This window comes from Petaurus breviceps, unplaced genomic scaffold (assembly GCF_028583685.1).
Source record: "Petaurus breviceps papuanus isolate PSGF00001 unplaced genomic scaffold, PetGlider_PUasm1.0 90825, whole genome shotgun sequence".
Taxonomy (NCBI): Eukaryota; Metazoa; Chordata; class Mammalia; order Diprotodontia; family Petauridae; genus Petaurus; species Petaurus breviceps.
Window position 1 is genome coordinate 421,015 of NW_027187353.1, and position 25,070 is coordinate 446,084.

Consider the following 25,070-nt stretch of genomic DNA (forward strand, 5'->3'; position numbering starts at 1 on the left):
GTTCTATATATATATATTTTCAAATGCTTTATTAACTTTTGATTTACATCATTCATTTCCGCCAGATTTTGAGTTCCAAATTTTCTCCCCGTTTTTCCCCTACCCACCACCCCAAAATAGCAGTCTGACAGGATATCCCCTCCTCCAATCTGCTTTCTCCCATATCTACTCCCATACCCCCTTTGACTTTTCCAGTATGGCATGGTAGATCTCTGTGCCCCAGTGCCTGTATATCTTATTTCCCAATTAAATGTAAAATAGTATTAATAATAGTATAGATAGATATAGATATGGATATATGTGTGTGTGTATTTAAACATTTGATTTTAAAACTTTGAATTCCAGATTCATTCCTTTCCTCCCTTATCACCCACCCTTACTGGGAAGATAAGCAGTTCAGTATAGGTTGTACATGTGTAGCTAATGCAAAACATTAGCATAGTAGATATATTGTAAAAGACTGACTATATTTCTCTCCCTCCTATCCCACCTCCCACTTGTTCTATTCTCTATTTTGATCCTGTCCCTTTTCAAAAGTGGGTGCTTCCAACTTCCCTCCCCCTCAGCCTGCCTTCCCTTCTATCATCCCCCCTCTCATCCCCTTTCCCCCCTACTCTCCTGTAGGGTGAGATACCCTTTTTAGTGTGTATTTCATTCCCTCCCCAATCCAAATTCAATGAGAATAAGATTGACCCATTCCCTTTTGCCTTCCTATTCTTCCTCTCCATTGTAACCATTTTTCCCTTGCCTTTTCTATATGATATAGTTTACCACATAATGTCTCTCTCCATCGCCTCTCATTATATTTCTCTCCCATCTCTTTATGTCACCTTTTAAGTATCATCCCTTCTTATTAAATTGGTCCTGTGCCCTCTATCTATGTATACCTGTATACATATATACACACATTCACATATGTATTCATATGCCCGTATACCCTCCGATATAAACATATATATGTATATATTTCTATTCCCTTCAACTATTTTCATAGTGAGAAAAGTTTCATCAGTTACAATTATCATTTTTCCACGAAGGAATGTTAATAGTTCAACTTTGATAAGTTCCTTATGATTTCTTTTCCCTGTTTACCTTCTCATGCTTCTCTTGCTTCTTGTATCTGAATGTCAGATTTTCTATTCAACTCTGGTTTTTTCAGCAAGAATGCTTGAAAGTCCTCTAATCCACTGAATGACCATATTTTCCCCTGAAACATGATACTTAGTTTTGTTGGGTAAGTTATTCTTGGTTTTAATCCCAGCTCCTTTGCCCTCCAGAATATCATATTCCAAGCCCTTCGATCCCTCAGTGTAGAAGCTGCCAGATCCTGGGTTATCCTGATTGTGTTTCCACAATATTAAAGTTGTTTCTTCCTGGCTGCTTGTAAATTCTCTCCTTGATTTGGGAATTTTAGAACCTGGCTATAATATTCCTAGGAGTTTTCTTTTTGGGATGTTTTCAGGAGGTGATTGGTGGATTCTTTCAACCTCTATTTTGCCCTCTTGTTCTAAAACATCAGGGCAGTTTTCCTTGGGAATTTCTTGGAAGATGATTTCTAGGTTCTTACTTTGATCATGGCTTTCAGGTAGTCCAATAATTTTTAAATTCTCTCTTCTGAATCTATTTTCCAGCTCAGTGGTTTTTCCTATAAGATATTTCACATTGCCTTCTATTCTTTCATTTGTTTGGATCTGTTTAACAGCATCTTGATTTCTCATAAAGTCACTAGCTTCATTTGCTCCAATCTAATTCTGAAGCAATGATTCTCCTCATTGAGCTTTTGAGATTCTTTTTCCATCTGGCAAATTTGGCTCTTTAAGGCATTCTTCTCCTCATTGCCTTTTTGAGCCTCTTTTGCCATTTGAGTTAGTCTGTTGTTTAAGGTGTTATTTTCCTCAGTCAGGCTGTTGACTCTCATTTCGTAATTTTCTTGCATCATTCTCATTTCTCTTCCCAGTTTTTCCTTTACTTCTCTTATCTGCTTCTTAATGTCCTCTATGGCCTGTAATCAGCTTGTATTTTCCTTTGAAGCTTTTGGTGCAGGAGTTATGACTTCACTGTCTTCCTCCTGTTCCATGCTTTGAGCCTTTTTGTTCCCAAAAATAGGAGTCTAAAGTTGGATTCTTCTGTTTGCTTTGCTTCCTTTGCCTGGTCATGTTTCCCCTCAAATACTTGACTTTTGAGCTTTTTGCCACAGTAGGACTCTGCTACCAGACAGGGGAGTTTCATCCCAAATGCTGGGTTTTTCTCAGCTGCCAGAGGTATTAGTTGGGTGCCCTCTTGGAAGCCTCCACACACTCTGGCAAGCTGGTCGCCCACCCCAGGACCTCCACCCTAGACTGCAATCCACATCCACGCAGGTCAAAGCAAGAGCGATTACCCCTCAGACTGGTGCTTGGTCCCCCTACAGTCTGCAGGCCAGGAGCTGAAGCTGCCACGTGGCAGGGGCTGTGCTACCGCCCTCAGCGGCTTCTTCCCCCAGGGGGCAAAAGCCGACACACTCCCAACTACTGGGTCCCAAAGTCCAGACTGCACTGACCTCTCACTTTTTCCTTAGCATCTATGTGTTGATAATTCTGGACTGCCACAGCTTCTGCTGATCGGGAGTCCCTTCAGCCGGCGGGTGGTCAGGCTTGCTCTGGGGCCAAAACTTTGGCATGGAGCTGTGCTCAGCTCCCAGAGCACTGTGCTGGCAGATTCATGCTGGCCTTCTGGGCTTTCCTCAGTGGGAGGTTACCTTCTCTGTGTCATTTTGTGGTTTCTGTAGCTCCAAAGTTTGTTCAGAGTCCCCTTTTAAATGGATTGGAGCTGGTGAGAGCTGGAGTTGTGTGGAGGTCCTGTTTCTACTCTGCCATCTTGACCCTGGTTCTGTATTTTGATCATCTTTGTCACCAAAACACGATTCTGCAGTTTGATTTTCCTTCCTCTGTTTGCTCATCTTGCCAGTCAATTTCTTAACTTTTGAGTCTTTGCCATGGTAGAACTCTGCTACCAGAGTGGAGGGTGCTGTGTTCCAAATTTCTGGGGTTTTGCACAGCTCTTTTTAGAGCTTCTTCTAGGCACCTGCCTCAGAATTGTGAGGAGGACTACCTCTCCATAGCTGCCACAAGCTCTGCCATGCCAGCGCTCCTCACCCCAGGACCGCTACCCAAGGCTGTGACTCAGATCCAAGCGGAGCAAAGCAAGAGCAATTACCCTCTGGACAGTCACTTGGTTCCCCCACAGTTTGTAGGTATGGAGCTCAGGAGGCAGCCACCACAGTAGCAGTCGTAGCCACTGCCACAGCCACCACCACCTCTACCTCCCTGGGTGCATGGGCCAGACCGGGCCCTTCTCTCACCCAGTTCCAACAGTTTCCCCACTGACCTTTTACTTTCTCTTTGGTGTTTGTGGGTTGAGAAGTATGGAAACCACCACAGCTGCCAGTGATTCACTCTCCTGAAGTCTGCTCCGGCTGGTCTGTGCTGTTGATCTGTGCTGGTGTAACCCATGTTCACTGTGCTTTGCTCCCAGTCCAGTGCTATAGACCCTTCCTGTCAGTCTGCCAGGCTACCTTCAGCGGAAGATTTGTTTCTCTGTCACTTTGTGGGTTCTGTAGCACTAAAATATGTGTAGAGTCATTTTTTACAGGTATTGGAGGTGGTTGGAGTGGGAACTCAAGCAAGTTCCTGCCTTTACTGTGCCATCTTGGCTCTGCCCCCAACAGTGAATCATTAATGACTACTTTTTGAGTAGTTATCGCCTAAATTACCTAATCCGTTAGCTTGTATTTCCCCATCTTTTCCACAAGAATAGTATGAATGACTATTTGTGGATCTGTGTTGTTCCCTGTCTTTCCCTGTGATCCCTTTCCATAAGACCTGTGTGCTTAATTTCATGTTTCCCTCACTGTACCTGTCTTGTGGTAGGCATTAATGATAATTTATCACTACAGCTACATTAGAGATGTGAGCCAAGGGACTAGACAGTTGCCAAAGTTCAGACTTAAAATAATCATTTGAGATGTGCAATTGGAAGAACTTTTTTTGTTTTTCCCTCACTTTACTCATAGGTACCAGACAGAATATGAAGGTCATGACCTAGGAGCATTAGCTGTTGTTAATGTTGTTAGAGAGTTTTGCTTTTTGAACATGCTATATTTGTAATAGGGAATAATAAATGTACTTTGCAAACAGCTATTTCCTGGTACTGCCAAGCATCAAAGCAGAATAGAATTTATAATCTAGATAGAAGAACTGAGTGACAGTGACAAGTTTTATGAAAATTTCATCTGTTTCATCTTGCCCCGGGGAAGCCTTGGAAGCACTATATAGGTGTGATTGATTCATTCTCAAGAAATTTTGTGTGGACAAGGAGAATAATGAAGGGATCTCTGAAGAAATGTCCTGAGAGTCAGGAGGTAGAATGCAGTTCTGTTGACTTCTTTTAGAATAGTGTCTCCATTAAAAAAACCAATTTTGTAGTTTTATCAAGTGTACAACTGATATATGATGAATCTTACTCCTTTAAGTTGTCATTTTATACTAGGAGTTATCTATGGCTTTATTATTTTTTTTTAAATCTGTGTCCTTTTCTAAGTCATGGAACATGTTTTAACTAATTGGAAATACTCTCAGTCTAGACTTGGCTTTTAAGGTGTGAACATGCCTCATTCTGTCAGCAATGCCACTTTGACATGAGGGTTTCTTTTATAGACATAAACATTAATTGGCAGTATACCTTGACAAGTCATCCTGAGGTAGCATTATGTAGGGGAAATTGTGCTGATTCCAAGTCAGAAAACCTGAGTTCATAACTGACTCTGCCACTTAATACTTACATAACTATGAATATGCCACTTAACTCATTCAGCCTCAGTTTCTTCAACTAGGAAGCAAAACTAATAATATTGTATAAAATGTCAAATGAGATTGCATATGAAGTGTAATTTTATAAACTATAAAGGTTTATTTAAAGGGGTCTATTATTTTTCCCCTAGCCTTCACAATGTAGAACTTTTGAATTTGGGGCAGCTCATGGAAATAATATTGAATATATAGTTTTAATTATTTTAGTGTGGTTGGATTCTACTATATTGATGCTTTCCATTGGTATATAGTGATTCCAAAGGAATCTACATTTTTAGTTTAGCTAGCAATAGTATTAGTACCAATATTAATAATACTGTTATTTATATATAAAACTTTAAAGTTTGCATGGTATTTTGCCTCCATTATCTATATGATCATCATAACAGCCTTATGAGCTAAGTGCTACAGTTACCTCCTCTATTTTAGAGATGAAAAAATTAAGACTGAGGGAAGTTGAGCGACTCAATCATAGCTAGCAAGTCTCTAGTAAAGTTATACTTTGACCCTCTTCTTCCCAAAGGCTTGAGCATGTTCACATATTAACTACTATGAAATAAACAATTAGAGATGAGCTGGATCTTTTTTTTTTCTTTTTGGAGGTCAGTTGGGGTTATGTGACTTGCCCAAGGTCACACAGCTAGTAATTGTTAAGTGTCTGAGGCAGGATTTGAATTCAGGTCCTCCTGACCCCAGGGCCGGTGCTCTATTCACTGTGCCACCTAGCCACCCCAGTGGAATGGATCTTAAAGGTCATTTAGCTCAACCTAGTAGATGGTTTGTCTGATGGAGAGTCATGCTATATAACAGTCAGTTGAAGTAACTGAGGATCTTTAGCTTGGGTAAGCAAAGACTTGGGGGGTACAAGGTAGCTCATTTCAAACATTTGAAGCAATGTGATGTAAAGGAGTCAGGCATGTCCTGTTTGATTTCAGAAGTAAGAACTGTGGGTAGAAGTATTTTATGCTTTACTTCACTCTGTGTACTTTTTGATCCTGCTACACTGGCCTTCTGACTGTTTCTTGCACAGGACCTGCCAACCACCAATGCCTTGCCTTTGCCCTTTCTGTCCATGACTGGAATCCTCTATCTCTTCTCAACTCTACCTCCTTGCTTCCCTACCTTCAAGACTCTGGTCACATTTTACTTCCTGTAGGAGACCTTTTCTGGTTCTTTTCCCCATTCCTTTCCCATCCTCCACCCCTTCCCCAATAGTGCTTTTCATCTGAGATTATCATGTACAATCTTGCATATATGATTTTTTGGTATGTTTTCTCATGTATCTTTAGTATTTGCCACAGTGCCTAGAACATAGTAGGCATTTAGTAAACACTTCTTGACCAAATGACTGACTTGTGTATGTTTTAGAGAGATATTTTTTTTAAAGTATTGTTGGCCTGTATTGTTAATGTGTTTTTGCTCAATGGGAAGCTCTTTCCTGTTCATTAATTGGTCTATGTGACCTGCTTGAGTCACATGGAAATCTGAGTCACATGAGTCTGTGGTGGGAGGAGCTTGCTGAACAGGTTGGAAAAAGAAGTGTGCAAGAGAGCTGAGAGGTTGGTCAGAGTAGGTAAGAGCTGAGGGAGAGAGAAGGAAGTAGGTAGCGAGCTGTGAGTGTTTGTTTGTGGGAAGGCCCTAGTAAGGGGAAGGCTTGGGGATGGTGGTGCCCCCTGCATTGTTATTGTGTATAGATTTCTTTGTTTCTATGATGGATTTGGCTTTCTGGTGTTGGAATTCGACTTTGTGGTGTTTGAATAAATGTTTTGGTGGTGCCTTCCATGTGGAGGGTCTGTTATATTTTGTGATTCAGAATTACACTGGCATATTCATAGCTATTATAGGTGTTGTAAATATCATATTGGAGCTACATGAACCAGGTAGCTGCTGAGATTCCTTACGAATTTGAAATTCTTTACTTTTGGTAGGCATAACGCTTTTCTGTGGGTCAATCCTTCAGGTACTTGAAGTTAGATATCATATTCCAAGTCTTCTCTTCTCCTGGCTAAAAATTCCTTTTCTATCCTTACATGGCATGAACCTGAGACCCATTATCATCTTAGTTGCCTTCTTTTGGATATTCTATAGCTTATTAATGACTTTCCTAAAATGTCATGCCCAGAGTTGAATCCAGCACTCTAGATAGCTTCTGACCAGGGCAAAGTGGGACATTAACCATTCTTGTCTTAGACATTCTGTCTGGCTGTTTCTCAAGAAAATTATCTTTTTTTGTAACAAAATCCACTGAGAGCTCCAAGCATAATTAATCAATATAATAGGGTGTCCAGGAGTCCCTAATTAATCGAGTATGAGACCTTCCTCACAGTCAAGGGACCTTTACTGCTGGAGGGTGGCCAGTATTTATACCGATTGTGAGCACACTAAAAATAGAATGAGGCAGTACAGTTTCATGATTTGTTAATACCTAAGTAGGCAAAACTGTGTGATTGGTTGAGGGGCATGCACTAAGTCATTAACTGCAGGTTTTTTTGTTTTTGTTTTTCTTTTTGGAGGGGGGAAGGTAGGGCAAATAGGGTTAAGTGACTTGCCCAAAGTCACATGGCTAGTAAGTGTTAAGTGTCTGAGGCTGGATTTGAACTCAGGTCCTCCTGACTCCAGGGCAGGTGCTCTATTCACTGTGCCACCTAGCCACCTGCTACTGCAGGTTTTTCTGGTAAAGGCATTTTGCCCACCAAGGAAGTTGTGGTTTTGAAGCACAGGTCACTAGAGAGTGGACAGCAGTGATTCATAGGGGTGAAAGGTATTGTACCAGCAATTGAACCTTATTACCACAAGTTACAGAGTGGTGGGGAAGAGAGTAGTATAGCTTTTTCACCGTGTACACTCTATTACATGTCTAACTAACAATATGAATCTATCTGATAAGTATAATATAATCATCTACACATGGTGGATTAATTATTTATAACTCTTATCCTAGCAGTATTAACATATAAAAGTAGCTTAATTCTGTTCTTCATTCACTAATACAGTCACTGATACTCATCAAATCACAGTGAAATGAATAAATGCTGATTAATTTGAGTAGGGGTAATTAAAATTATCTTCATGCCTCTGAGAAGGCAAGCAATCAGATATCAGTGACACAATGTGAAATCATGCAAAACTTTTTTCCATATTTACCATATCACACAAAAAAAGGTAAGAAAAATAAAGAAAGTTTAAAAATATATTTCAATTTTTACTGAAGTTCGTCAGTTTTCTCTCTGGATGTGGATAACATTTTTTCATCATGAGTTCTTTGGAATTGTTTTGGATCTTGGTATTGAAAAGAGCAGCTAAGTCTTTCACAGTTATTACAATATTTCTGTACTGCATATAATGATCTCCTGGTTTTGCTCACTTCCCTTTGTATCAGTTCATATAAGTCTTCCCATGTTTTTTTTTCCTGAAAACCATCTCCCTTTGTCATTTCTTATAGTACAATAGTATTCTGTCACAATCATATGCTACATCTTATTCAGTCATTCCCCAGCTGATGAGCTTCTCTTCAATTTCCAATTCTTTGCCACCACAAAAAGAGCTGCTATAAAAATTTTTGTCCATATAGGTCCTTTTCCTTTTTTTCTTTGATCTCTTTGGGATACAGACCTAGTAGTAGTATTACTGGGTCAAAGGGCATGCATAGTTTTATAGCCCTTTAGTCATAGTTCAAATTATCCTCCAGAAGGGTTGGTCTAATTCACAATTCCACCAATAGTTAGTCTACTAAGTTTCTTTCATCCTCTCTAGCATTTGTCTTTTTTTTTTTTTTTTGCTTTTGCTTTTTGGAGGTGTAATATAATGCCAAGCAAAGGCAACTTCCCAGGTTCAAAATACCAGCATAGGTGCTCTCCATTTTATTCAGTGACCAACCAAGAACAGAGAAGATCAAAACATGACATCATTCAAAATACAGCATTTACTAAGTGTGATTAAATAATCTCCAAGTACTACCCCACCCCAGGACCTTCCAATCATTCAATCAATTACAAAGTCCCTGTTCTAAATACTTCTCCACCCCTAGGCTATACCTTCATTTGGTCCACCACAAAACCCCTCTTCTCAAATGGAGATTAGTTTCCAAACATAAGTAAACTACATTCATTTGTTCAACCACAGAACACAAAAAGGTCAAAAGTTCCCCACCCCTGGATCACAATTGAATCTACCCCAGAGTTACATCAAGTTTAAACACAGCACTTAATACCCAAATGGAGGTCTTTTCTTCATCTTGACACGAGGCAAGTTCTCAGCAATCTTAGTTCCTGGGGAGACAAGGCTTAGCAAGGCCATAAGATACATTGCCAATCCCTTCATGAATTTATCCTCTGTCTGTAGAACAGTCCTGGAACCCCTGAACACATTAGCAAAGCCCTCTCCCAGGATTTCTGTAAACATACAACAAGAAAATCCTTCTTCAGGGCTTCTGAACCAACAGAAAGGCTCCCAGACCCCTGCAACAACAGCACTGTCCTTCACCAGTGGACAGTATTCACTCTGTCTGCAGGACAGTCTCCAGACCCCTGCAACAACAGCACTGTCCTTCATCAGTGGACAGTATTCACTCTCTGTCTGCAGGACAGTCTCAGGGCTTCTTAACCAAATGCCAGGTTCCAGGACTTCTTCAACAGGACAGTCTTTCACCAGTGGACAAATCTGGCAAAATAACATCAAAACAGACAAAGTACCAGCAAAACAGCCATGTCTCCTCAGTCCTTGGCAGCTCAGGGGGCAGGTCTCAAAAGTCCAGGGCAATTCAAAGCAGCCACCAGCAATTCTCTTAGTCTCTCTCTCTCTCCACGAGGTTCTGCTTCCAAAAAGATCTTCCGCCTCTCTCTTGTCTCTCCAAATCTACATCACCAGCTCCTTTCTTTTCACATCAACAAGTCCATCCCACAGGTGGGATTAACAAGCTCTGGGTTTTAACACAATCAATTTGAAAACCAAGCCAATACAGGGGAATCTTTAATTGCCATTACTATCACAGGAGGGCACTTGGGGTTAAGTGACTTGCCCAAGGTCACATGGCTAGTTTTTGTGTTAAGTGTCTAAGGCCGGATTTGAACTCAGGTCTTCCTGACTCCAGGGCTGGTGCTCTATTCACTGGGCCACCTAGCCACCCTCATTTTTTATTTTTAATAAGTGTGAGGTAGTAGTGACTCAGAGTTCTTTTAATTTGCATTTCTCTAATCATTAGTGATTTAGACTTTAGATAACTTAAATTTCTTCTTCTGAGAACTGCCTGTTCATATCCTTTGAACATTTATCATTTGGGGAATGGTTCTTATTTTTATAAATTTGATTCTGTTCCATATATATTTCAGAGAAAAGATCTTTATCAGAGAAATTTGCTTTTAAATTTTTTTATATTCATTTTATATGGCATCTTTTAGCAAAATATAGTTTCTCTCATTATCTCTTTTAACTAGGTCTGTTTTTGCTTTTGCTTTGTCTGAGTTCATGATTGTATTTCAGCTGAAGCGTAATAGATTTTGCTTTAGCTCCTTATTTTAAATCTGTGTATATGTTTCTGTTTCTAGGATGTCCTTTAAACAACGTATTTTTGGATCTAGTTTCTGATCTGGAGTGGCTAGGTGGCACAGTAGAGAGTGCTGGGCCTGGAGTCAGGAAGACCTGAGTTCATATTGAGTCTCAGTGTGTGACCCTGGGAAAGTCACTTAACCCTGTTTGCCTCCATTTCTTCATCTGTAACATGACCTGGAGAAGGAAATGGCAACCACTCCAGTGTCTCTGCCAAGGAGACTCTTAAAGAGTTGGGCATGACTGAAAATGACTAAACACACACACAAGAATTTCTAACTCATTCTACTGTCCCTTCTGTTTTATGGGTGAGTTCTTTCCATTCACATTCATAGTTTGAGTACTAGCTGCATATTTCCCTCCATCCCATTTTCTTTTCTTTATCTTCTCTCACCTTTTTTTTTTCAAATTTTTAGTTTTAGTTTTCAACATTCATTTCCACAAGATTTTTGAGTTACAATTTTTTCTCTCCCCATCTTTCTCCTACTCCCCACCCCAAAATAGCAAGCCTATTGAATACCCCTTCCTCAAATCTGTTCTCTCTTATATCCTCTCCCCTCTTATCCTCTACCCAACTATTTTCCTGTAGGATAAGATACCCACTTGAGTGTGTATGTTATTCCCTCCTTAGGCCAAATTCAGTGAGAATCAGGTTTTCCCATTTCCTGATCGTTTTTCCATGTAGGAATGTAAATAGTTTGACTTTAATAAGTTTGTTATGATTTCTTTTTCCTGTTTACCTTCTCATGCTTCTCTTGCTTCTTGTATTTGAAAGTCAAATTTTCTGTTCAGCTCTGTTTTTTTCATCAAGAATGCTTGAAAATCCTCTATTTCATTGAATGACCATATTTTCCCTGAAGCATTATACTCAGTTTTGCTGGATAGGTTATCATTGGTTTTAGTCTTAGCTCTTTTGACCTCCAGAATATTATATTCTAAGCCCTTTGATCCCTTAATGTAGAAGCTGCTACATTTTGTGTTATCCTGATTGTGTTTCCACAATATTTAAATTGTTCCTGACTGTTTGCAGTATTTTCTCCTTCACTTGGGAACTCTTGAATTTGGCTAAAATATTCCTAGGATATTTCTTTTTGGGATCTTTTTAAAGAGGTGATCAGTGAATTCTTTCAGTTTCTATTTTGCACTCTGGTTTTAGAATATCAGGGCAATTTTGCTTGATAATTTCTTGAAGGATTATTTCTAGGTTCTTTTTTTGATCATGGCTTTCAGGTATTACAATAATTTTTAAATTATCTCTCCTGAATCTATTTTCCAGGTCAGTGATTTTTTCAATGAGATATTTTACATTGCCTTCTATTTTTTCACTTGTTTGGATCTGTTTAACAGTATCTTGATTTCTCATAAAGTCATTATCTTCCATTTGCTCCAATCTAATTCTGAAGGAATCATTCTCTTCAGTGAGTTTTTGAAATTCCTTTTCCACCTCGTAAATTTGGCTTTTTAAAGCATTCTTCTCCTCATTGGCTTTTTGGGCCTCTTTTGCCATTTGATTTAGTTTATTTTTTAAGGTGTTATTTTCTTTAGTGTATTTTTGGGTCTCCTTTAGCAGGCTGTTGACTCACTTTTCATGATTTTCTTGCATCATTCTCATTTCTCTTCCCAATTTTTCCTCCACTTCTTTTACTTGATTTTCAAAATCCTTCTTGATCTCCTCCATGGCCTGTAACCAATTCATATTTTTCTTGGAGGCTTTTGATGCAGGACTTCTGACTTTTCTGTCATCCTCCCGCTCCATGCCTTGATCCTTTTTTTCCTTCAAAAAAGGATTCTATTGTCTTTTTGTGCTTCCTTTGCTTGCTCATATTGGCAGCCAATTTCTTGACTTTTGAGCTCTTTGCCCCAGTAGAACTCTGCTTCCAAAATGGAAAGAGCCATGTCCCAAATCACTGGGGGTTTTGCATCTACCAGAGCTATTAGATGGGTGCCGTCTCTGTAGTACCCACATTCTCTGGCTCACTGGTCACACACCCCAGGACCACCATCCAAGCAGGGTAAATCAAGACCGATTACCCTCCAAATGGTCACTTGGTCCCCCTGAAATCTGTAGGCCAGGAGCATGGGAAGCAGCCATGTGGATGCCACTGCACCTCCACTGCTTCTCTCTCTGGGGGCAGCAACCTGACCGCACTCCCCCATTCCTAACAAAGTTCTACACTGACCTTTTATTTTGTGTTTGGCATTTGTGGATTGAAAAGTCCAGAAACCATCACAGCTGCTGGTGATTTGAAGTCTGCCCCAGTTCAGATTGGTTGGGGCCTCCCTGCAGCTAAAACTGAGGCTTAGGCAGGGATGTGCTTGGCTCCCAGCTGACTGTGATTGACTCTTCCTGCCGGGCTGCCGAGCCTCCGTCAGCAGGAGATTTGTTTCTCTCTGTCACTTTGTGGGTTCTGTAGCTCTAGAGTTTGTTTAGAGTCATTTTTTACATGTATTAGAAATGATTGGAGTGGGAGTCCACACCAAGTTTGTGCTTCTACTCCACCATTTTGGCTCTGCCCCCAAAGCCTCTCTCACCTTTTATCTTGTCCCTCCTCAAAAGTCTGTTTTGTTTCTTACCAATGTTTCCCCTAATTCACCCTTTTATCATCCTCCTTCTCTTTCCTCTTATTTTCTTCTCCTCCTTTTTCTTTGTTGGGTAAGTTAGATTTTTCTGCCCAACTAAATGTGTATATATATTCTTCCCTTTTTGAACCAATCTGATGAGAGTGAGATTCAAACATTACCTGCCACCCCCCTCATTTTCCCTTCTACTGTAAAAGCTTTTCCCTGCATGCCTTTTATGTGAGAAAATTTTCCACATTCTACCCCTCCCTTCTGCCTTTTCCCAGTACATCCCTCTTTCTCACCCCTTCATTTTGTTTATTTTGATCATCCCAACATACATGACTTACATCCATGGACTCTATTTGTGTCTTCTAACTGCCTTAAAAATGATAAAAATCTTAAGAGTTAAATTTGTCATTTTCCCATATAGGATTGTAAAGTTTAACTTTATTGAGCCTCTTATGATTACTCTTTAGTGTGATATCTTTTTATACTTTCCTTGAGTCTTGTGTTTGAGTGTCAAATTTTCTCTTCAGCTCTGATCTTTTCACCCAAAATTATTGAAAATGCTTTATTTTATTAAATGTTCATTTTTGTCCTGAAAGATTATACAGTTTTGCTGAGTAAGTGGTTCTTGGTTTTAATTCTAGCTGCTTTGCCTTCTGGAATATTGTATTACAAGCCCTCCGCTCCTTTAATGTGGAAGCTGCTAACTCTTATGTGATCCTTACTGTGGCTGCCTGATATTTTTGTGGGATGTTTACAATATTTTCTCCTTGACATGGGAGCTCTGGAACTTGTTTCTGATATTCCTGGGAGTTTTCACTTTCAGATCTCAGGAGGTGAGTGGTGGATTCTTTACATTTCTATTTTGCCCTCCATTTTTAAGATATTGGAGCAGTTTTCCTTGGTGTCTAGGTTGTTTTGTTTTTTGGTTGTTGTTTTTTTTCATGATTCTCACTTTCATAAATATTTCTTAGATTATCTTTCATTCTTTTTTCTAGGTCAGTTGTTTTTCCAGTGAGATACTTCACATTTTCTTCTATTTTTTTTCATTCTTTTGATTTTGTTTTATTGCTTCTTGATGTCTTATGGAGTCATTGGTTTCCACTCGCCCAATTCCAGTTTTTTAAGGAATTATTTACTTCAGTGAGCTTTTGTACCCTTTTTCCATTTGGACAGTTCTACTTTTTAAGGAGTCTTTTCTTCAGTGAATTTTTGTCCCTCTTGCATTAGGCCAATTCTGTTTTTTAAGGTGTTATTTTCTTCAGTGACATTTTTCCCTCCTTTTCCATTTGGTCAGTTCTGCTTTTTAAGGAGTTATATTCTTTAGTATATATTTTTGCCCCTTTAGTAAGCTTTAATTTTCTTTTCATACTTTTCTTATATGTCTTATTTTTCCCCCATGTTTTCTTTTACCACTCATGTCTTTCTTTATCTCTTTCAGGAATTCTTGTTTGGCTTTTATTCAATGAACATTTTTTCCTTTGAGGCTTTGCTTGTAGCTGTTTCACATTGTTGTATTCTGAGTTTGTGTCTTGTTCTTCTCTGCCACTATAGTGTAACTTTTTATAATCAAGTTTTTATTTTGTTGTTGTTTTCTCATTTCCCTAACTTATTTCTTGGCTTTGAACCTCATGTTTAAGTTGGACTTTGCTAACCAGGAGGTCTAGAGGCACTGTCCCACACTTCAGGATTTTTTTGTGCTGATATTTTCAGAGCTAGTTCTGGGTTCTGCAAATTTTTGGTGCTTCCCAGGTTCTATGAGCAGGGGAGAGGTATGGTCCTTTAGAGAGACCAGGAAGGGTCCCTGCCCTGCAGCCCACAAGCATTGGTGTATCTCTCTGCTTTAGAACTGTGACCAAGACCTCTGCTTCCTTGTGATGGATTACAAGTGATTTTCTCTGCCCTTGAATTGTAACCAGAACTGCATATGGGCAGTAGAGTTGCCATTAGCTCCAGCTATACCCAGTGCTAGCAGAGGGTCCCCTGTAATCTCTTTATGATCAGTTAGTTGACCCCCTTACAGTCTCTGTCCTGAAGCTGCTGCTGCTGCTATCACAGCTGCCTCTCATGACCCATAGCTGGTGCTGCTGCCAAAGAGGCTCCAGGCCTCAGACCTCTCCTATTGAACTCTTGGGCTTAAGTTGTCTTAGGTAGGGAGAAATGTCTCACCCCAACTTTTTGTTGGCCTTGCCACTACAAAATTTGATTTGAGGTGTTATTTTAAAGTTGTTCAGAGGGGAATGTTGGAAGAGTTTAGGTAGGTTGCTGCCTGTCCTGTGCCATCTTCGTTCCACTACCCCATTATGTGTCTTAATGTCACTTATTATTTAAATTACATTTGCTTTCTTGGCTTCCATAGAACCCTGGTGGCATCTCCAACTGTCTATTTAACATCTTAAACTGAACATCCCATAGATATTTTAAACTTAATATATCCAAAAGAATTCATTGTTTTTCCCCCCCAATTCTCCCAATCTTCTTAACTTTCCCATTATTGTTGAAGGTACCACCATCCTCCCAGTCACCTGGGGTGTTATCAACTCTTCACTCTTTCAGACGCCACCCCTTGCTCTCCTATCCAATCAGTGACTTAATTCTCTTGATTCATCTTTGTAACATCTCTCATGTAAGCCTGGGAGACTGGGAGGAGAGTTAAGTGATGCCTTCAATGAAAAGAATTAATGTTTAGAAGAGGGAATGGAGGGTCAGGATGCCTTGGAAACCTTTGAGCTATTTCAGACATATTGGGTTTAATACATCTCTGGGGCATCCAGTTTGTGATGTTCAGTAGGCAAATATGATACAGAACTAAATGTTCAGCGGTAATGCTAGGGTTGGACACAAGCACGCACACGTGCGTGCACACACACACACACCCTTTTGAATCAGATAAACCATAATAAAGAGGGCCTATGTATAATCTTGAGAGATAAGTCTAGAGAAGTGTGCTAGGGCCAGATAACAAAGAGCCTTCAAATGTAGGCCAAAAAATTTTTTAATTTTATTCTGTGAGTCATGGGGAACCTCTCTAGGCTGTTATTGCCTTCTCTCTAGGATTATCTTCATTCCATTTTGTATATAGAAGTGATCCTTAACATTTATGAATTTACCTTTTAGGACATCATAACAATACATTATCGTGGCTATGAGCAGTAGAGAGAAAAGTGAGAGGTACCATGCATGCAGTTTGTGGGGTCACTGGCATCCTGTTGGACGCTGTGTCTGTCTTGTTCACTTCTGGAGTTGCAAAGAGCTCCCAGTGCTTTCATTGCATATTTTCATTGTTTGCCTTTAAAACTCAAGTTTTGTATTGTAATTATACTCCCAAAGCATAGTGCAAGTCCTTTGCCCTTTTAAACCCAAGCTTTCAAAATCAGTGATGCACTTAGTGTAAAAATAAAGGTGTTAGGTAAATTTCAAGTCTGTACCTGCTATTGGCTTCAAGTTTGGTGTTAAGGATTCCTTATATCTGCAAAAAAGAGGAAAGTATTTGTAAAAGGGTTCATTAATCCATTCTACAAAGTGCTAGAGTAACTTCTTAGGTGTGTGATGAGGAAATAGGAAAAAATGGAAAAACAGCTAAGTTTGTGGATAAATGAGATATTGCTCACCCAAGTTAGTTTCCCACCTCCCTCCTCTCCTCCACCACAAAAATGAAAAGGAGATTAGCAATGGCAGGTTGCACCTTTCCCTTTTTTACCTCAGGGTTCTTTTGATATCATAACCCTTGCCCTTCTGTACTTTCTGTACTGTTTAGTCTAGCATTGCCTCTCCTTTCCCTTGCATTTTAGAAGTTATTTCATTGTTGCTGTGGTGGAAAACATGCATATTAATCAGAATTAATGTTTTGTAATAAAGATGTGTATGCAAAAAAGTATTTTCAATAATCTCTAGCAAAGTGTTACAAGTTTTGGTGGTCAAGGAAACCTAATCCCCTATTTCCCATAGGTTCAGTGTGTCAGCATTCTTGTGTTTTACTTTCACACCATTTTCTGGGAAGGTTACTTCTCTCCCAACTCCCCCCCCCCAAAGTTATCTAGCAGTATACCTTTTTCTCACCATTAGATCTCAAGCTTTTTGAGGTTGGGACTTCTTTGCCTTTCTTTATATCTCTAGCCTTTAGCACAGTGCCTGACCTGTACTAAGTGCTTAATAAATGCTTATTGACTGCAAAAAAGATTCAACTCAAGATTTCTCTTCCATGAAGATAGTGCTTGCCAGCTCTACTTTTCAGTCATCTTCTTTTGACATTGTTGACTATCTACAAAATAGTATTTTGCACTTGGATCTTCTAAAACCTTTTTCTCCATCTGTTTTATGTATATCTCGTCTGACTAGATTTTTAACTTAAGGAGCAGAAAATCTTTCTTTTGTGATTTCTGCAGGGCCAGTATGTGTTCTGGGCACACAAAATCTTTGATTGGTCCAGTATCATAGGTAATTGGAGGGGGAAGTCACTTTATGCTTCAGGATTGATCGAATCTGAGGGATCTTAGAACTTGGGATTTAGGAGAACTTTTTTTTACTTTTCATTTCTATTAACATCTTTTGTTTTCCCCTCACCTTCACTTTTGAATATGTCCTTGCCCCCCATTCATCTACTTAGAGAACTGTCCCTTATAACAAGAAATAAGAAAGAGGGGAAAAATCAGCTCAGCAAATCAACAACACATTGGCTTAGCCTGACAGTACATTCTTTATGTACTTCACTATCATGGTACCTCACCTTTTTTTTTTTTTTGGAGGACAATTGGGGTTAAGTGACTTGCCCAAGGTCACATGGCTAGTTTTTGTGTTAAGTGTCTGAGGCCGGATTTGAACTCAGGTACTTCTGACTCCAGGGCCAGTGCTCTATTCACTGCACCACCTAGCCGCCCCCTAGTGCCTCACCTTTTTAAAGAAAGTAGAAAGGCACATATTTTTAATCTCTTTAGAGATAAACTTGTTCATTACAGATTCATAGATAAGGAACTAGAAATGGCCTTAAAGATCATCTGATCCATTCCTTTCATTTTACAAATTAGGAAGTTCAGTGACTCTCCCAAGGTTAATTAGGATGTGTATGTCAAAGTCAAGATTTTAACATAAGTTTTATAGTTCTAGAGCCTGTGCTTTTTTTTTTGCTGCACTGTGCTGCCTCCCCATGTAAATTACGATGCAGTATAGGTTTTGTTTTTTCTAGTTTCGTTTTTGTAGTCATTCTGTGTACTGTTTTCTTGGTTATGCTACTTTTGCTTTATGTCAGTTCATTTTAATCTTCACATATATCTATGAATTCTTCATATGTTTTCTTTCTTACAATACAGTAATATTCCATCTTCTTGTACTATAGTTTGTTTAGCTATTTCCCATTCTTTGCATATCTACTTTGTTTCTAGTTATGTTGTACCATCAAAAGTAACATAATAAATACTTTGGTATATATGAGACTTTTGTTTCTGTCTTTGATTTCTTTTGTGTAAATGTCTAACAGTGAGACTGAGTTAGAAGATAATTATATTTTCATCTCTTTCTTAGAATAACTTCACATTTCCTTGCCAGAAGGGCTGGACCAATTTATAGTTTCAGCATTGTCACTGTACCTACCTTTCTTTTAGCCTTTCCAACACAATGCTGTTTTCCATTATTTGTCATCTTTGCCAATTAATTGAGAGGCAAAAACCCAGAATTGTTCTGATTTGCATTTTTTGTTATATTTCAGGGATTTGGAATAATCATATTAATAGCTCATAATTCTTTTAATAATTGTTTATTTATATTCTTTGACCACTTATCTCTTAAGAAGTGACTTGTGTCATGTATTTTTGGTTAGATCCATCTTGACTATCAGATACATATTTGATGCAAAATCTTTCCCGCCTAATGACAGTTTCCCTTCCATATCCAAGTTGCATTGCTTTTGTTTACACAGAAGTGCTTCAGTATCATTTAATAGAAATTATCTATTTTTTTAAATGATTGTCTCTTTTATGGTTACAAACTCTTTCCCTTAAACATAGTATAAAAGGTCCCTGATCTGATTCTTTTCTAATTTTCTTTTATGGTGTGACCTTTAATATTCAATATATTTATCCATTTTGAGCTTATTGTGGTATATGGTATAAGATGCTGATCTAAACCTAATTTCTGTTGAGTAGCTTTTTAGTGTTTCCAAAATTTCTTGTCTAAGACATATCTTGAAGTCATTTATGTTCAGGATTTTAGATACTGTGTTTTTTAGTTTAATTGTTTTTTAAAAATTCATCCTTATTTAATCTATTCCGCTGATGCGCTTTTTAGTTTTTTAGCTAACATCAGACTATTTTGATGTTTACTACTTTAAAGTATTGGAAATGCTGATGAGAAGGATTTAATGAAAATTACCAAAAAATTAGCATTTTATGTTTTCTTTTTTTTAACCAGTAGAGAATAACATTTTTATTTTTAATCCACAGGATGTTTCGTCTTCGTTTTTTCCCTGCTGTGGCAGGGCTGGCTGTTGTTTCCAGACGGTACCATGGATCATCACAGCTTACTCAGGGTAGGTGCCGATTGATGATGGCAGCTTTCCTCGGAACATCTGCAGTTGCAGCAAGCACAGGCCTCTTATGGAAGAGGTAGGTTTCGTCTAGTAGCCAATATTTTTTTCTCTCCCTATTTTTATACCCCAAAGAAGCATATTTTTACCTCATTTTTATCATTCTTTGTTGTTAAGTCATTAAGTATTGCAGATATGTATGTGAAATAAAACATTTCATAAAATCTAACTTCCATTTGAGATTGAGTATACTCCTGATTTATAGACTGCCTATTTTTCATGCTGAATGGATTCTCAGATGGTTTGGTGCTTCCCCCCTCCCACTCCCCCCTCCCCCCCGGATTAAAAATAGTGACAGCAGTAATTTAGAAAATCAGTGATTCCTAAAATGAGTCATTAGGTGATCCCTTGGTCGCTGACCTCTTCTCTTGAGTCACTAGCCCCCTTATCATTTTGCTAATTGCACCCTTATTAGATCATGCCCACCATATATTGCCTTTGCTCCTACCCAATGTTCAACTGAACAGAGGTAGAGAAAAACATGCAACCATTCTAACTGGGTCATTTACCATGACTTCCCTTTTCTTCCCTCTTTTTCATCTCCTATTACTCATATGTCTTCTGCCAGTCTCCTTCACTCTTGTCTCACATGATGAGGTGTACTTATTCCTTAACAGGCTAACACCTCCACCTTTTTAAGTGATCCCATTTAATCCCATCTCCTCCAACAGATTGCCCCCTCTGTCATCCTCACTCTTACTTATTTTCAGTCTCTGTCTCTCATTACTGGCTTCTTCTCTACTGTCCACAAACATATCTATGTCTCTCCTACTCCTAACTTTTTTTAAATTTTTAAAAATTTTTTGCCTTTTGGAGGACAATTGGGGTTAAGTAACTTGCCCAAGGTTACACAGCTAGTTTTTTTTGTGTGGGTGTTAAGCGTCTGAGGCTGGAACCGAACTCAGGTCCTCCTGACTCTGGGGCCGGCGCTTTACTCACTGCGCCACCTAGCTGCCCCGACTCCTAACTTTTTTATTCCCATCAAGGTCAACACCATCTAGTCCCTTAGTCTCACAATCTAAGTGCCATTCTGTGCTCCTCACTCTCTCTCACCTCACTCTCATTTCTAAGGTATACCAAGGCCTGTCAAATTCACCTCTCCAATACTCCCCCTTATGTCTTCTAATACAGCCAACACTCTGGTTCAGACCCTTATTATTTCACACCTGGATTATTGCAATAGCCTACTTTGTGAGTCAGTCTTCCTCACTTTTTTCCCCCACTCTAATCCATCCTCTATTCAGCCACCAGAATGATTTTCCTAAAGCACAGGTCCAACCATATTATTCCCCTACTCAGTAAACTCCAGTAACTATCACCTCTAGGATCAAGTACAAAATCCTCTTTGGTGTTCAAAGTCCTTTATAACCCATCACCCTCCTCCCTTTCCAGTCTTCTTATACTTTATTCCCTACCATGTACTCTTCAATCCAGTGACACTAGCCTCCTGGCTGTTCTATGAACAAGACCCTCTCTCTCTCTCAGCTTTGGGCATTTTCGCTGGAATTCCTCCATGCCTAGAATGCCCTTCTTCCTCATCCCCATCTATTGCTTTCCTTGTCTTCCTTTAAGTCTCAGTTAAAATCCCATCTTCTACAAGAAGCGTTTCCCAACCTCTTTAGTTCTCGTGCCTTTCTTCTGTTAATTATTTCCTATATAGCCTATTTGTACATTTGTTTCCATGTTGTCTCCCATTAGATTGTAAACTCCTTGAGGTCAGGGACTGTCTTTTGCCTATTTTTGTATCTCCAGTGCTTAGTGCATAGTAAGCGCTGAATAAATATTTATTGGCTTATTCACCAAAAATGATGCCTGAGTGACCATTTTTTGTGATATCTGGCTATCCAGTCTTTTTCCCTTTCTCAGTGTCAGGAGCTAAAATTTCAGTTCAGGTGTTGTGGTCAGGAAGTAAACTTGTTTATTGTGAATTTTTTCCTCTTGGTTTTTAGCATGATGTCACTCTTGCCTCTTTGTTTAGTCCATGGCTCTTAGTACTGTTCCTGTTTTAAAGGTGCTGTGTTACTGCTGAACCTCTTAAAGAAGGTAGAATGATAGAACTTTGGTATATTTACTGTGCAGTGAGGGAATTATGCCATTTTCAGGGCTGATGGCATTTTGAGCAGATTAGAGCTAGGTACTTAGGAAATGGTACCTGCTTGAATTCCAGTTTGGAATGTGAACACACTGATTAATCCCTTATATGGATTGCATAGTTATCTCATGCCATAATTTTGCCATCTGATCACAGCTTCCCAATTCACTAGTAAAGCAGCAGTCACCTTTTAGCCTTGGGGGAAGTAGGTTTGGATTGTTTGGTCATGGTAGCTCTTGGGCAATCATAATTCCTTGGACCCTTGGGTGAGCAAAGTAATTTTGGGAATTTTCATGGAGATTTGACAGGCTCAGATCTATGATTTAGTCCAGAACTTGTGAAAAATCTGGATGTATGCTAGAGTGACCTGCTTCCTTAATGCCAAATTTAAAGCATTATGGTTTTTGAGAGGGATAGCCCAGTGTGAGGAGGAACTCTGGGGCTGCATCTTGCCCTCCCTAATCCAAATTCAATGAGAGTAAGGTTGACCCATTCCCTTTTGCCTTCCTATTCTTCCCCTCCATTGTAACATTTTTACCTTGCTTCTTCTATATAAGATAATTTACCCCATTCTGTCTCTCCCCATGTCCTCTCATTATATTCCTCTCTCGCCTCTCAATTTCACCTTTTAAATATCATCTCTTCCTATTCAGTTGATCCTGTGCCCTCTGTCTTTGTATACCTGTACACATATATACACATACTCACATATGAATCATATGCACATGTACCCTCCTATATAGACATATATATATGTATGCATACATACATACATACACACAGACACACACACAAATATATACATATATATACATACACACACATTTATATTCCCTTTAACTATCCTCATACTGAGAAAAGTTTCATAAGTTGCAATTATTGTTTTTCCATGTAGGCATGTAAATAGTTCAACTTTGATAAGTTTCTTATGATTTCTTTTCCCTGTTTACCTTCTCATGCTTTTCTTGCTTCTTGTATCTGAATGTCACATTTTCTATTCAACTCTGTTTTTTTTTTCATCAAGAATGCTTAAAAGTCCTCTATTTCATTGAATATTTACGTTTTCCCCTGAAGCATTATACTCAGTTGCTGGGTAGGTGATTCTTGGTTTTAATCCTAGCTCTTTTGACCTCCAGAATATCATATTCCAAACCCTTTGATTCCGTAATGTAGAAGCTGCTAGATCCTGTGTTATCCTGATTGTCTTTCCACAATATTCAGATTGTTTCTTCTTGGCTGCTTGTATTATTTTCTCCTTGATCTGGGAACTCTGGAACCTGGTTATAATATTCCTAGGAGTTTTCTTTTTGGGATCTTTTTCAAGAGGTGATCAGTGAATTCTTTCAATTTCTGTTTTGCCCTCTGGTTCTAAAATATCAGGGCGATTTTCCTTAAGAATTTCTTGAAGGATGATTTCTAGGTTCTTTTTTTGTTCGTGGCTTTCAGGTAGTCCAATAATTTTTAAATTATCTCTCCTCAATCTATTTTCCAGGTCAGTGGTTTTTCCAATAAGATATTTCACATTGCCTTGTATTTTTTCATTTGTTTGGATCTGTTTAATCATATCTTGATTTCTCATACAGTCACTAGCTTCCATTGGCTCCAGTCTAATTCTGAAGGAATGATTATCTTCAATGAGCTTTTGAAATTCTTTTTCCACCTGTCAAATTTGGCTTTTTAAGCATTCTTCTCCTCATTGGCTTTTAAGGGCCTCTTTCACCATTTGAGTTAGTCTGCTTTTTAAGGTGTTATTTTCTTCAGTCAGGTTATTGATTCTCTTTTCATGATTTTCTTTCATCATTCTCATTTTTCTTCCCAATTTTTCCTCCACTTCTCTTACTTGATTTTCAAAATCCTTCTTGAGCTCCTCTATGGCCTGTAATCAGTTCATATTTTTCTTGGAAGGTTTTGGTATAAGAATTCAGACTTTGTTGTCTTCCTCCCATTCCATGCTTTGATCCTTTTTGTCCCCAAAAATGAAATCTAAAGTTGGATTGCTGCGCTTTCTTTGCTTCCTTTGCTTGCTCATGTTGCCACTCAGTTACTTGAGTTTTGAGCTCTTTGCCACAGTAGAACTCTGCTTCCAGAGGGGAGAGCTATGTCCCAAATCACTGGGGTTTTTGCAGCTGCTGGAGCTGTTAGGTGGGCACCATCTCTGCAGCCCCCACAAACTCTGGCTCACTGGTGACACACCTCAGGACCACTACCCAAGACTGTAATCCAGATCCAGGCAGGTTAAAGCAAGAGTGATTACCCTCTGAATGTTTGCTTGGTCCTCCTACGATCCGCAGGCCAGGAGCTCTCAAGCAGCCATGTGGAGGTGGCTGCAGGGCTACCCCAGCTCTGCCACTTTTAGCTCTGGGGCAGGGACCAGACCCACTCCTCCATCCCCCCCAGTTCCAACAGAGTTCTACACTGACCTTTCATTTTTTCTTTGGCATTTATGGGTTGATAGTTCTGGAAACTGCCACTGCTGCTGGTGATCCACTCTCCCTTCCACTGCAGCACCTGGTTTGGGGCTGCCCTGGGGCGACCCCTAGGGCTAAAACCTTGGTTTTATGTAGTGCTGGGCTCAGCTCCCAGTGCACTGTGATGATCCCTTCTTGTCCACCTTTCAGGCTGCCTTTCACAGGAGATTTGTTTCTCTCTGTCACTTTGTGGGTTCTGTAGCTCTAAAATTTGTTTAGAGTCATATTTCATAGGTATTTGAGGTGTTTATGTGGGGAGCTCATGGGGTTTTCCTGCTTCTACATCTCCATTTTGGCTCTGCCCCTGTAGATTTCTTTTGAGTAATTTGATTTTGGGTCCATTAGAAAATGGCAGTGTTCAAACAAATGTATTTGGTCTCATGGGGGAAAATAATTGAAAAGAAGTCTTGCCCTTTTAACTGAGCAGATATATAAGTGTCATGACAGCCCAGGATGTGATCTTCTACCTATATGAACTTTATTTCTTTTTTATTTATTTATTTATTTGCTTTTAGTTTACAACATTCAGTTCTATAACCTTTTGAATTCTAATTTTTCTCCCCCTCCATCTCTTCCTCCCTGTGAGTGCTCTCCCCACCCCTCCTTGCCCATGCTGGCATGCAATCTGATAAAAGTTTTGCCAATACCTTCACATTAAACATTAGTCAAGTTGTAAAGAAGGATTATAATCAATGGAATGAACAAGGGGAAAGAAGAAACAAAAAAAAAAAAAGAGAGGAAGTAGTTTGCTTTAATCTGCATTCAGGCTCTGTAATTCTTTCTCTGTATATCGATAACCCCTTTCTATCATGAGTCTTTGGGAGTTGTCCTATAGCCTTGCATTGCTGAGAGGAACCCAGTCTGTCAAAGTTAGTATGAACTTTACTTTTCAAAATATTTAAAACCCAGGAAATTGATTGCTTCAAGAATTGTACTTTCTTAATTGTATTAACATTTAAACTACATTGACTTGT

At 39.2% G+C, this 25,070-nt stretch overlaps 1 protein-coding gene across 2 annotated transcripts in view; it reads left to right on the top strand.

Moving 5' to 3' along the window:
• Positions 1–25,070, top strand: part of MICU1 (mitochondrial calcium uptake 1) — a 271,908-nt gene that overhangs the window by 47,421 nt on the left and 199,417 nt on the right. For both annotated transcript variants that reach the window (XM_069071075.1, XM_069071076.1), the window contains exon 2: positions 19,394–19,555. In XM_069071075.1, coding sequence (XP_068927176.1) covers positions 19,395–19,555 — 161 coding nt within the window. In that variant the 5' untranslated portion in view covers position 19,394. The remainder of the gene's footprint in view (positions 1–19,393; positions 19,556–25,070) is intronic.